Genomic DNA, 14,185 nt, shown 5'->3' with positions numbered 1-14,185 from the left:
GCAATGATATGTAGTTCAATGGTGCTTGAAAACAGAAGATAGTGTTGTTCATCACAGAAAGTGGATGAGGAGGAACTTTAGGATTTTTGGGGTCAACAGAGATGTTTTCTAACTAGCTTTAACTGAGATGAAAATTATGTTTGTTTTTTAACACAATGACAAAAGAGTTCAGGTTTTACCTACACTTATAAGAGGTATTCTGCAACTGTTCTTTTTCTGTGGCTGACATTATGTTAGTTTATAAAGAATGTACAAATCTGATTTTTAAATTGTACATACAGCACACGTGATTTGGTTATTTATCCCACTAATTTTGCCCCAGACCTAAAGACCCTTTACTTCCTGGGAACATAATTTAAAGCAGTAACCTTAGTTATGAATTCCAGCTAGAAACAACTAGGGCACTTGGGTGGCGCAGCGTTCTAATTTGCTAGTCCAGAACGGCTGAGATCTCAAGCGATTGGCTGTGCCTGAAGGAGAAGAGGTCGAACTGCTTCATTGCTGCTGCAATTGCGGCCTCTGCTGGCTGGCCGATGCACCTGCATGAGAGATGGTACACAAAACTGTTATAAAATTTGAGATAAAGATGTATTTCTACCAGGATGAGGCCTTTAGTGAGAAAAAAAATGCAGTTTATATGTTTTTGCAATACTGCTGCTGCTGCTGCTGCTGCTGCTGGGATTATATGCAAACAGGGTGATGGTTTTCTGTTAACATATAAAATACATGCAAAGTGGATGAAAAACATTAGTTTATTTATTAACAAATTCATTTATTTGTCCATTCATTCATTCATTCATTCTAAATTAGAGCTTAAAGCATCAATCCCAGCCTTCTCAGTATAAGTACAGTGAAGGGGTTAACTATTTTCTCTGGTCGTTGTAGCGTTGATTGACGTGTCAGAAGCTGTAGTAGTGTGGCTGCCCAATCAAATACAAGCCGGTGTACCCCACGTGGGCGTTCTGCTCTATGATTGGCTACTTGTTCTAAGGTTGATTGTGGCTGGGTCAAACCCCACGTGGAGATTTCATTCAATCTCTGATCTATCGCTGTTGATTTTGGTGCATGTTGTTGATTGATAATTTTACACTTCTAATCACACATGCACTGTGAGGCGCGAACTGTTCATCAACGTAAAAAAAAAAACGAGATCAGATCAATGGGTTTTATTTTGTTCATGTGCAAAATGTGAGACTCATAGATTATGGATTGTTTGGGTTTTGATCTTTGGTAATATTAGTGTTCAGATGATCTTCAGGTTTAGTCCTGGTCTGATACGCATTAAATAGACCTATTTTGATATAGACCTATGACTGCTAGGTGAAGAGAAAAACCCGTTTAGATAGGCACAGGCAGATAGGCACCCCTCCCTCCCTCTCTTACGCGCCGCGGGAGGGATTTGTGCGTGTTTCCCACAAGAACAGAAGTGGTCTCAAATGTCCCATTGAAAAGGCGCTGGAGGTTCAGCAGAGGAAGGAGAAAGAAAGCAGGAGAAGCAGGGCAGGAGCGGGACAGTGCAGAGACAATAGAGGCTGTGGCTGCGTTGGATGTCTGGTCCTCCTTCCCAGACTTACAACTTTAACCTTTATGTTGATTATTTTCTGATTTTGATCACTAAAATCACACATCGGGGCGGGAGTCGTGCACAAAAGCGCCGGTTTGATCTGCTTTCTCCGGTGGAAGTGCGGCTGGGCGCATCTCGGTTAGCGCGCTGCTGCACGGTGCTGTTTTCCACCACAACCAGAACAAAGGAAACTGGAGTGAGGAAATGAGCACAGCTTTAACCAGCAACTGAAACGAGGACAAATGCATTTCTGAGCTCCACATTCGGTTTAAACTCTCTCTCTGCAACAAAACATTGGAAGAACAACGCTGACCCCCAGCACACCATGTTTCCCCAAAATCGACCACCGGTAAGTTCCTCCACTTCACCAGAACAGTACAGTGTTGTACTGTAACCTTCCTACAAGACTGGTGCAAACCTATTGTTCCTATGCTGCTATATAAACATCCCCCACCTAGATTCTGAAACCAGCTTAGCAGACAAAAGATTGGACCAAAACAGGCCTCTGTGGCTTCATTAACTATTACTTTTAGTGATGAGTTATTTTATGATCCAGAATGGCCCAGCTTATAAGTTAGAATCATAAGGATGTGCAATATGACCAAAATATAATTGTTAAACAAGTAGTCATTAAGAATTATTTGTTTTGTCCACATTGGAGGTTCATAATAGGCTCAATCAAGAACCATTTAGGGTGCCTGATGAAACTAAGTGTTTATTTTAAAGGCATGTTTGTTTTGCCATACCTTTAGGGTGCTTTCACTGTGTACAGTATGAGGACAATGGGTTTCATTAACACTAAAGCATTCCTGTGTGTTTCCTTGGGGAATCCAACAATTAAACACTCCATGTAGATCCTTAGACCAAAAAGTTTTGGTCTGTTTATATAAATTTAGTACACACCTATAATTTCTAGTCTGCTCCAAACAGCCACATACAGATTTTAAAACGAACTTAGGAGACAAAGCACTGGACCAAAACAGGCCTCTGTGGCTTCATTATTACTTTTAGTGATGAGTTATTTTATGATCCAGAATGGCCCAGCTTTTAAGTTAAAGTCATAAAGGTGGGCAGTATGACCAAAATATAATTGTTAAACTTGTAACCATCAGGAGTTATTTGTTTTGTCCACATGGAAGATTCATAATAGGCTCAATCAAGAACCATTTAGGGTGCCTGATGAAATTACATGTTTGTTTTAAAAGCATGTTTGTTTTGCCATACCTTTAGGGTGCTTTCACTGTGTACAGTATGAGGACAAATGGGTTTCATTAACACTAAAGCATTCCTGTGTTGTACCCTTGGGGAATCCAACAATTAAACACTCCATGTAGATCCTTAGACCTAAAAGTTTTAGTCTGTTTATATAAATTTAGTACACACCTATAATTTCTAGTCTGCTTGAAACATCCACATAGATTTAAAACTAGCTTAGGAGACAAAGCAGTGGCCTACAAATTAAATGCCTGTGTGACTAAATACACCATTACCTTTACTGGTGATAATAGTTGATGCAGTTAGGGGTTGGCCATATGATCAAAATATAACCTTAGTATTTGAAAGAATGCAACTGTCCCTATTAAGGAACCACTATATGTACTATGTAGACTCTTAGGAATGCTGGATACATTTCCCAAAAGATGTATTTTAAAGGCCCTGTGACTGATTGGTACTCTGTCCGGAGTGTTCCTGCCTTGTGCCCAGTGTTTCTCTGTAAAACTGAACCCATCTTGACTAGGATAGAGATAATCATACACATAGAGTTTTGTATTACATGCTGTTGTTTATACACAGTTAACATACACATTGTCTATATTGTGTGTAAAGTATGTAACTAGTCTAACAGACAAAATGGTCACATGCTCACTTTTGGTGGGAGGTTTGTGCTCCAGGATTGGACCACATGGCCAAGTTCAAACTAGCACCCAAATGATATGGCTTTTAGGTTATCTAGGGCTTGTCAATATGGCAAAAATATTGTGATACTAACAAACAATTTGTGTGGTTTAAATTACCACCGTACATAGTTCTTTACTTTGCCCATATAACAAAACCATAAAAATTAGGCGTATGCCTGGATTAAAATGTATGTTATGAACATACTTTGGCATCGCTTCATCTTCAATTGCAAAGTGTACTACACAAGATATTAAACAAGCTGGGTGTCTTTATAGACATGGTTTGCTATTGGGTGGGGGCGGGGGTGGCTGAAGTCATGTGATGACATCCTGTCCAGGGTATTCCATCTTTGTGCCCAGTGTTTACCCGTTATACTGGACCTGCTGCCACGCTGAATAGAATACAGTGGTTAATAAAGAAAAAGAAAGGTTCCATCTTGCACCCGTAGAGGTTCTTAAGTTACTATAGTAAAATCATTAAATGCTCTATGTAGAACAGTACACCTGTAGTGGCATTGCACTTTAGCATATTACACATTCACACTGCTATTAACATCGCTCATGAAGTAAACCGTGCTGGTAAAGTATTGGACCAAATTAGCTCACTAAAGATTTCTTTTTATATTATTGATGAATCAGTAATGGTTTAATCACGCTAAAGAAGGTTTTGTATTTTTCACAATCTTGTTTAAAAATAGAATCTCCATTTTACACTCTCTTCTGTTGACATGCAGTTGGTCCACACCTATTGTCTCTACACTATAAACATCACCCACATAGATTTTAAAACTATCTTTGCAGACAAACCGTCAGACAATAACAAGCAATGTATTCATTTATATGGCTACATATAAAACATACCATGTTCCAGGATGGGTTTTAGACCTAGAGATGTGTGTAGTCAAACGTTGTGTTAATGATGTTGTTATCCCCCTCAAATGTGTCTTAATTTTCTGTTCTGCTGCAGAAATCTAGGCTCTGGCTTTTATTTAGTCGTCTCATTTCTTCTAGAAAGCAGTGAGCAAGCGAATCACATACTGATCCCTTGTAGCTATTTTTCATTATTAGCTCATAGATGTTGATGTGTTCTGTATCACAGCGTATTCAGATCTGGATTAGACTCATCGTGTGCTATCAAGAAGCCACAACCAGTTAAAAATATGTTTATTAGTGGTTTGACTTTTCCTGCCTTTCCTTTCTGATTTGATGATATTAAAATGGTATTAAATTACACTGCAATGTTCACATGGGCTCTGGGTTTGTACATCCAATCCCTGTCAACACTATAGCCATTTGTGGCTGGGAGTAAAGAGAGTGTCCTTGAAGAAACAGGAGGGATGGCATTTACCACTTCCCTATTAATTAAATTGACCTAGGCCAATTATGGGTTTTGTGAGCTTATCTGTAAGGTAGGGGTAGTTATTACTCTTCTTGTTAATTTGCCCATTAATGCTGCATGAAAGTGTTTGGCTCTATGTGCCTTACAACTCCTGTGTGTGGACCATTCAGTGTCCTACCTCCCAAAATTTTTTGGTTGGTCGATTAGCAACTAAGTTGCCTTCACTTAAGCTTTTAGTGTATAATTTCTTGTTTGATTTTATTGAAGTTGTATTCTCACCTTGACCCCAGTGTCCATGAGATATACAACAACACTGACCAGTTGGCTTTACTGCCATAAAGAACTGATTTGAGCAGTTTTATTTTTAATTCCACATGTTGTAGTTTTTCATCATTATTTAATTTGCCCTGTACAGGACGCCAATCCATCTTACAGTCTATACCACCGCTGAGGTTTGAACCCTGATCTCAGTGGTGGTGGACTAGTGTAACAGATCATTGCACCACCTGCATGCTCAAACTCATTCTTACTGATGTTAATAATTAATGCATCATGTGTTTTATTTTGAAAGAAAAAAAAGTCAGTGCATGCTTTATATGTAGCTTAATTTACTTTCTTTTACTGTCCACCTTTTAGAACATCAACATGCAGTACAGAGCTGTCAAGGGAAACAGCCCAAATGTCTTCTTACATAAGTCCTGTACATAGACTTCTTACTCCAGCATCCTTTAGCAGACATGTTAGCTCATTATCGCTCCATTTTGCTATACTATCATTCTGTAGTTTTTGTATCTGGTTTTTATTCATAATGTAAATATTAGATGTCAAAAAGCAGCATATGTTAAAAAATGTCATCTGATTGTTCAGACTGTCCAGTGTATAAAAATTTTAACTACATTTGGAAATATTTATTGCAGTTTTTAGCTGTCTTATGTCTTTAAACTCCAAATTGCCACAACGTATGCTCTTCAGCTTTATAATCATCACTAAGATTGAGATGTATCTTGAACTGTATTAAAATTAAAATGGTTTCAATAACAGGCTATTTATGAAAATATGACAGTGATGTCAGAACCATCCTGGTTCTGTAGCTAAAACACTTAGTAGTGGAATTGTGGCTCATGAAAAAAGCATTTCTAGTTTTCTGGTACCAGTATGGTTTCTACATGTCATTCCATGACCTTAAATTTTAGTAAAAGCGAGCACTCAAGTCCCTGAAGTTTCCATAAATCTCATGGTCACCAATTTTCTGGAAAATCATGAAGACTATTCTCATGGTCAGATCTCTATAGAACGTTATTTTGGTTTCCTGAACTATGCACATTGTTGGTATTATGTTATTTTCTAATTGCTGGTCTGTGAGAAGGCACCACTACACAAATCTCTGGAGTTGATGGAACAAATAATCTCTAGCTTACTTGTATGGAAGCCTACAGCAATTAACAGACCTGACAAACCTGCCGCCTGGCATTGCTAATATATCCTGACAGCAGTAAAAATTTGCATAACGAGCTTGTGGGGACAGGAGAGAAAAGATGTGTGGCACTAATGAAACAGGTGCCTGGTACCCCCCTCCGACACCCTCCCCCATGTTCCCACCCAACCTCTGTCTAAGTGAGCGATTACTGATATATTCCTTGGAGCGCTGAGCTGCTGAAGCCAGGGATCAATAAAAGTAGTCCCTGTTTGTGTCAGATTCCCAGGGTGGGACTTTTGTATGCAAATAGCTGGCTGGTTTTGTCTAAATGATTTATAGATGTTTGAACACTTTCAGTAACGATACTTTGTGGTTTATTTGGCTTGTTAATGTGCACTGTGTTTGAGTAGTGCATATTTAAGATAAAAAATTATCTGCTCGACTAATCGGATCATGCTTTCGTATTTTAAGAAGCATTTAACTGCATATTTTTGGCCATATAGTGTACTAATTATAAAGCACTTTTCTGATTATTAAGTGTGTTCAGTCACATGCATTGTAAACAGTTGCATACAATAAATTATATAAAATAAATGATGTGCTTTCAGTTGTGGCAATAAGGCCTCTTGTCTGTGTAAAAAAAAAAAAAAAAAAAGTTTTATAAAGACTTGGTTTGACGAGCTGAACACCAGTGGCCTTCACAGAGCCCTAACCTCGATTTCTTTAAACACTTTTGAAATTAATTGAAACATTAATTTATTTTATGGGAATTTATGAATAAATGATCACAAATTTCCACAGACACTCAAATCTTCTGGAAGGCCACCGAAAGTGTAGTGGAGGGACAGCTGCATATGAATTAATGCCCACTGTTTTGAATTGGGATGTCACACAAGCTCCTGGTCTCTTGTCAGCATACTTTTGGTCATATAGTGCATGTTCCCTGGCATCCTTTGGTAGATTGGCCATGCACATGTTGTGGATGTCATCAAAGGCTTTAGATGAAAGTATTATAACACTTTATGTGCATTATTATATGCCATTATATGCCATATGATTTATGAATAGTGCTGTGTGGTAATAATTTCAAAGAAATTTGTTACTATGAGCATAATATGCTACACGGCTCTCATATTAGCTAACAGTCTGTGTGAAGTTTGCTGGTCTTCCTCCCACCTCTCAAAAATATACATGCTAGAGAAGTTGCTGCTTCAGGATATACTTTCATTTTGTCTACAGAGTTCTCAGTACCAAGATACAGCAGTTTTATAAAAAGAAATGTCATTTTTAAAACCATGGTTAAGAAAAAATGTCAATTATTTTATAACCAACACATTCACACAGATATACCATTACTGTCTGTTCCCAATTTGTTGTTCTGTACACTTTCTCACCTCCTGCTAAAACCATTCTTAGCACTGCAATGGCACTGGCATGGTAAAACTGTGGTATGTTTGTTCTAATTTGAGTGTATCAGGTGCAGCAGTGTTGTTGAGATTTTTAAACATTGTTTAGCCTCTTTATAAGGAACACATTCTGTTAGGGATGTGCATTGGTGTACATAATAAAGTGATTCATGTGCATGTACATGGTTGTCTTTATATATTTTATTCTATTCTGTGCCAAAGGTTTGGGGTGTCAGTGCTTAAAATATCAATCTCCAAGCTAAGTAGTTAAACTACTAAACAATATTCTGTGACTTTTTAAGAGTTTTTAAAAGTAGAAAGTTTTTAAAGCTGCTGTCTGTGTGCAGTATGAAAACATGATACTGTGGTGTTAGGGAAGGCACGGCCTGTGTATGAACTGACTGATACATGGTGGTTTACGCCCTTTATGAAAACAAGAACTACTCTGAAATTTGTTAACGGTATCTAGAGGAAGGGCTTGTTTTTAAAAATGAGAGTAAATCTCCTCAGTATATGTGATTGTCAGTTCTGAATTCCTGACTGTATGAACACAGCCAATAGAGCTGGTACCTTGTATAGTTTCCTTGTTAGACATTTAAGAATCTAAGTCTTAATGGGTGTGCAGGTGTGGATAATGGAACCTTTTAATGTGTGTGTGTGTGTGGTTTCTTTGTATAATACATTTTTGAATTATTAGTGTGAGGTACCATGTAGCTTTAACAGCATTCTTTTTTTTTTTTAATGCATTTTCTACCCTTTTTCTCCCCCTTAAGCACGTCCAATTGCATCATGCTTCCTCTCCACCTATGCTGATCCCTGCTCTGACCGAGGAGATCGAAGCTAACCTACGCTTCCTCCGACACGTAGGCAGCAAGCCGTATGCATCTTATCACCCACACATTGACAAGTGTTGTGCCACCTAGCGTTGTGTATGGAGAGACACGAGCACTCTTTTCTCATCTCTGTGTAGGCGCCTCTAAAGGCGCCAGCAGAGGTCGTAATTGCACCAGTCTGACAGAAAGAGACCCATATCCGGCTTAGCCCCGCCCATCTGAACAACAGGCCAATCGTTGTTCATGTGGCCGCTCATTCTCAGCCGGCAAGGCAGAGCTGAGATTCGAACGATGTATTCGAGATCCCAGCTCTGGTTGCAGCATGTGTTTTTACCGCTGCGCCACCTGAGCGGTTTTAACAGCGTTCTTTACGCCCTGTCAATTTGTAGTAAAACATGGATACATTTAGATTGGTGTGAGCTTTAATTAGCATCAGCAGACCAGTTTGAATGTTCAAGCCCAACCCCAATCAAGAAATCAAGTAAAGAGATTATTGGGCTTTATTTCTATTTAAAGGCCGTAAATACTCTTTCATAAGGTATTATTGTCCCAGCCTGTCCTTCTGGATTTTCACCACATTTGCCAAGCTGCACATTGCAACAGAGAGGAAGAGTGGTTGAAACCGCTCTATAGTTAAATCCATACAGATTACAATGATACTTCTGGAAAGGCTGTCTAGGAAACAAATTTTTGGTTTTCATTTAGTCAGATTAAAATCTGTTGCACTTTATAAGCAAATCTGTTCATAGCGTTTGACCAGCATCTTTGTAATTTACTTTTTTAGTTGTTTTAGAAATGACCAGTTTATTTGTGTCCAGCTCCCACTCTCTGACTTATCACATGACGTTATCACATGACTAATGCTAAGCTACCAACCTGAAAGATATGAGGTGAAATCCTCTAAGCTATGTAAAGCCAGTCAATGCCTTTTTGAACTTTAGCCCACGCAACATCATTGATCAGATCACCCCTTCGAGTGTTCTATCACTTGGATACACATTAGTCATGATGCCTGATCCTGTCTAGTGTAACTATGATGAATAGGGGGTACATGAATGTCATCTCTTCACTCCAGCATACCTGAATTACCATAAACTAATTATGCACTCTTAGGCCTATTAAAGGGTTGTGGATTTTTTAGTGGCTCAAACTTTTGACTTTAGGGTAAACTCTTTCCTGTTTTACATGATGCTAGAAATGAATAGGTTACAGATGGTTATTGATGCTGAAGATGTGCCAACTTTCTCATGGTAGTTTGTAATACAGTGGGGGAAATAAGTATTTGATCCCCTGCTGATTTTGTAAGTTTACCCCCTTACAAAGACTTGAACAGTCTATAATTTTTATGGAAGGTTTATTTTAACAGAGAGAGACAGAATATCAACAAAAAATCCAAAAGAAAAACATTAAATAAAAGTTATAAATGTATTTGTATTTAATTAAGGGAAATAAGTATTTGATCCCCTACCAACCAGCAAGAATTCTGACCCCCACAGACCGGTTATGTGCCCATGAGGCACACAAATTAGTCCTGTCCCTGTCCCTGTATAAAAGACTCCTGTCACAGAATCAGTTTCTTCCGTTCAAATCCCTCGACCACCATGGGCAAGACCAAAGAGCTATCAAAGGACGTCAGGGACAAGATTGTAGACCTGCACAAGGCTGGAATGGGCTACAAGACCATCAGCAAGAAGCTTGGTGAGAAAGAGACCACTGTTGGTGCGATAATTCGAAAATGGAAGAAATACAAGATCACAGTCAATCACCCTCGCTCTGGAGCTCCATGCAAGATCTCACCTCGTGGGGTAAGAATGATTCTGAGAAAGGTGAGGTCAGTCCAGAATTACACGGGAGGAGCTTGTCAATGATCTCAAGGGAGCTGGGAGCACAGTCACCAAGAAAACCATTAGTAACACACTTCGCCGTAATGGATTGAGATCCTGCAGTGCCCGCAAAGTCCCTTTGCTCAAGAAGGCTCATGTACAGGCCCGTCTGAAGTTTGCCAATGAACACCTTAATGATTCAGAGAAAGCTTGGGAGAATGTGATATGGTCAGATGAGACCAAAATTGAGCTCTTTGGCATCAACTCCACTTGCCGTGTTTGGAGGCAAAGAAATGTCCGGTGGGGATGGTGTTCTTGGGGTCATATCCAGCATTTCTCTGCTCCCAGCTCCCTTGAGATCATTGACAAGCTCCTCCCATGTAATTCTGGACTGACCCCACCTTTCTCAGAATCATTCTTACCCCACCAGGTGAGATCTTGCATGGAGCTCCAGAGTGAGGGTGATTGACTGTGATCTTGTATTTCTTCCATTTTCGAATGATCGCACCAACAGTGGTCTCTTTCTCACCAAGCTTCTTGATGATGGTCTTGTAGCCCATTCCAGCCTTGTGCAGGTCTACAATCTTGTCCCTGACGTCCTTTGATAGCTCTTTGGTCTTGCCCATGGTGGTCGAGGGATTTGAACGGAAGAAACTGATTCTGTGACAGGAGTCTTTTATACAGGGACAGGGACAGGACTAATTTGTGTGCCTCATGGGCACATAACCAGTCTGTGGGGGTCAGAATTCTTGCTGGTTGGTAGGGGATCAAATACTTATTTCCCTTAATTAAATACAAATAAATTTATAACTTTTATTTAATGTTTTTTTTCTGGATTTTTTTGTTGATATTCTGTCTCTCTCTGTTAAAATAAACCTTCCATAAAAATTATAGACTGTTCAAGTCTTTGTAAGGGGGTAAACTTACAAAATCAGCAGGGGATCAAATACTTATTTCCCCCACTGTATATCTCTGAACAAAACATGAAATTGATCTGATGATTCAGATAAGACCATGGAACCTATCAAGGATTTTTTGTTTGGCCAGAATCTTATTTTTCAGCAGTACCAGGTATTTAGTTTGCTGTATAATGTGCTCAGATCTAAAAACTGATGGCATATTTTTTCCAAGCAGAATTCATTCAGGGAGTGATGGAATGCCGAATCCTGATGAACGTCTGTAGAAATACTCCAGACTATTAACAGCCCTGTTTTTCCAGCCTTTTAGAAAAAGGTTCACTGTGCTTTTCCGGAAGTCTCAATGCATCTGTGGCCTACAATAGGATGTGAATTATCAGAAGGGGGAGTAAATATAATGAGGGACAACAACAGAACATAGCCAAATGTTTTCCTCCTACTTCTCTCTTCTTTTCTTCCAGTCTTCCTCCCATCCTCCATTGCCAGCTCCTGCCATCAAATGGCCTTCCTCCTCTTGTTTCTCTAGTCCTTTCTTTACCATGGAAGGAGTAATGGATGTGTGTGTGTGTGTGTGTGTGTGTGTGTGTATGTATGTGTGCTCCCTGCTAGGCCAGAGCTGTTTGAGCCCAGGCATCTGGATGGCAGATTGAATTGCGGGGTTGGGGAGAGAAGCTCGTTACGAGCTTGAACAATGCATTGGCTCTCTTGTGAGCGTAAAAGCCAAGGGGGCTCCATTAACCCCTCCTTTTTCATCCCAACCCAATCCCCCCTCTCCAAGATCTCATTCTTCACCTCTTCTCACCCATTCGACTTTCCCAACACATCAACTAACGCCTCAACACCTTTTTCAATTCCAGCTTCAGACTTGACTGTCTGTGTTTTGCATAGAAACCAATTGACTGGATCTGTCTTCTACCAATTTTGATGCAAAACATTTGCATCAAATGAGTGAAGTACAAGGTGCCAAACTTGTGGTCTCTAAAGATGATGAGACTTGCTTGTGTTCTAGTGTTTTATTGAATGTGTTTGGCTGAAACTCTTTGACTAATGCCATCTTGTCACATTGTTTTTCCAAATAGTCGCATAACAAACTGATAAACACAAAGATGGTTCATTGATCAGGTCATGTGAAGCCAGCCACTGTCTCTTTTTAAACTGAAGATTATTCAAGATTAGAAGACTATTTTCTTGTAGAAATAAGAATGCCTATCCACCCTTCTGCCCAGAGACTTGCTACAATAATGATTGCCTATGATTCGGCTTTGTTGACTTTATAGAATTTGTGTCATTTATGGATAGAAACACATTCAATGTTACCTCTGTCATGATTTAAAAAAAAATGTCAGCCTCACAGTTTTGTGTTTGGCATATTTATTGCATGATTATGGCCAAAACTAAACATTTTGAAGCAAATTAGGAAACTTCATGGACTCAAAGAAATCAGACAGATAGACTGCTGAACAGGTCCTCCAGTTCCTCCAGTTTTTGTCTGCTTGTCTTTCATAACCCTAAGGCTAAACCCCTAATTGCTTAGGTATCCTGGTGGGTGTTGATTATTCAGGGGGTCCCCTGGCTTGCACCCCCTCTAAACTAGGTTAAATTTTAAACAAAAGTCTAAATTTGAACGAAGTCTGATCCCCCTCCGCCTCTCCCTGTTTGCATGCATGTTTCTTATGTTTTATCCTTCAACAATGCTTTCTGCGTCGAACCCACTCCCTCTTTGCTTTATTACAGCTCTTGGTAGAAAGCTTGTCTTTCATCTACGTCCTTCAGTCTTTCATTGTAGACAATGTACACACACACACACACACACACACACACACACACACACACACACACACATACACACACTGCACTAATGCTTTTACATTGTGAGCCTGTTCCAGTCTGCATTAGTGCTTATTTGATAGGATACTCCATGACATACTAAGATTAAGAAAGTAAGGTAGAAGATAGAAACAGACGTATCATAAGTTCATGTTTTAATGCAGTATCTTGGCATTTACACATGCCGCCTTCAATTAATAATTTACAGACAAGCACTTATTTACATATCTGCTATGTCCTGTTACATATGTATACACATTAAGCTTTGACTGCATTTGCATATTTACAGGATGGCCCCGTTTCATATGCAACAGCTTCATCATCTCTGGAATTATGATATTTACATTTGAAAGACACAGTTTTTACAAGTTTTCAGTATATATTTCCTGACAAATACAAATAGGCAACAATCAATGAACACCATTCAACTAAAACCTCTATAGAAGATGGTATGAGTATGAGTTTCTAAGCTCAGTTTCATTGGCTAATGTCTATAACTGTCTTCTTGGTATGTATGTTTTTAAAGCAGTTTTACACTGTCAGTGTTACAAACTTAAACTGATTTTTATCCCTCACAGGCATCTCTCCAGCCTCCTCCTGGATCTTCAGCCTCGGCTGCAGCCGTAGCAGCGGCGGTGGCGGCAGCTGCAGCGTCAGGTACAGCTCAGTCTCTGAAACTTACATATCCTGAGACCCTTGACCGGATTAAAGAGGAGTTCCAGTTTCTGCAGACCCAGTATCACAGGTATGTGTACAACATGTTATCAGTCCAGTATGATACAAGTCATATAACAGTTTTATTTATCGAGTGAATTTCCCCCTTACTTTGTAGTGTATGGAATTGTAACTAGCATATTGAGTCCGTCAGCGACCCACCACTAAGTTCCTGAGCAAGTTCGCTAACCCTTAACTTTTAAGCTTTATGCATGGGTTGTATTCAGCCTAAGTATTAGCTTTCTATTGCAATATTTTTTTAACCAGAGAAGATCCTAAAACAGTAAGATAAATTCCTGGACCACTACTAAACCACTGCTGTGCTCTAATTTAACTTAATTTGAGCTAGATTTGCTTTGATTTGTACTATAATAAGAATGTCTTTGGTCAGAAGATATTTGATGATGGTGATAGGACACTATATTCCATAGCTTATCGACACTGCCA

General features: G+C 39.3%; 1 protein-coding gene across 1 annotated transcript in view; it reads left to right on the top strand.

Moving 5' to 3' along the window:
* Positions 1 to 1,670: 1,670 nt before the first annotated feature.
* The window catches only part of tle2a (TLE family member 2, transcriptional corepressor a), a 35,824-nt gene continuing 23,309 nt past the window's right edge, over positions 1,671 to 14,185 (top strand). The window contains exons 1-2 of the mRNA XM_063013303.1: positions 1,671 to 1,913; positions 13,603 to 13,769. Of these exons, the coding sequence (XP_062869373.1) occupies positions 1,890 to 1,913; positions 13,603 to 13,769 (191 nt within the window). The 5' untranslated portion in view covers positions 1,671 to 1,889. The remainder of the gene's footprint in view (positions 1,914 to 13,602; positions 13,770 to 14,185) is intronic.

Source organism: Trichomycterus rosablanca, chromosome 17 (genome assembly GCF_030014385.1).
Source record: "Trichomycterus rosablanca isolate fTriRos1 chromosome 17, fTriRos1.hap1, whole genome shotgun sequence".
Lineage (NCBI taxonomy): Eukaryota > Metazoa > Chordata > Actinopteri > Siluriformes > Trichomycteridae > Trichomycterus > Trichomycterus rosablanca.
This window is presented reverse-complemented; position numbering and strand designations above follow the sequence as displayed.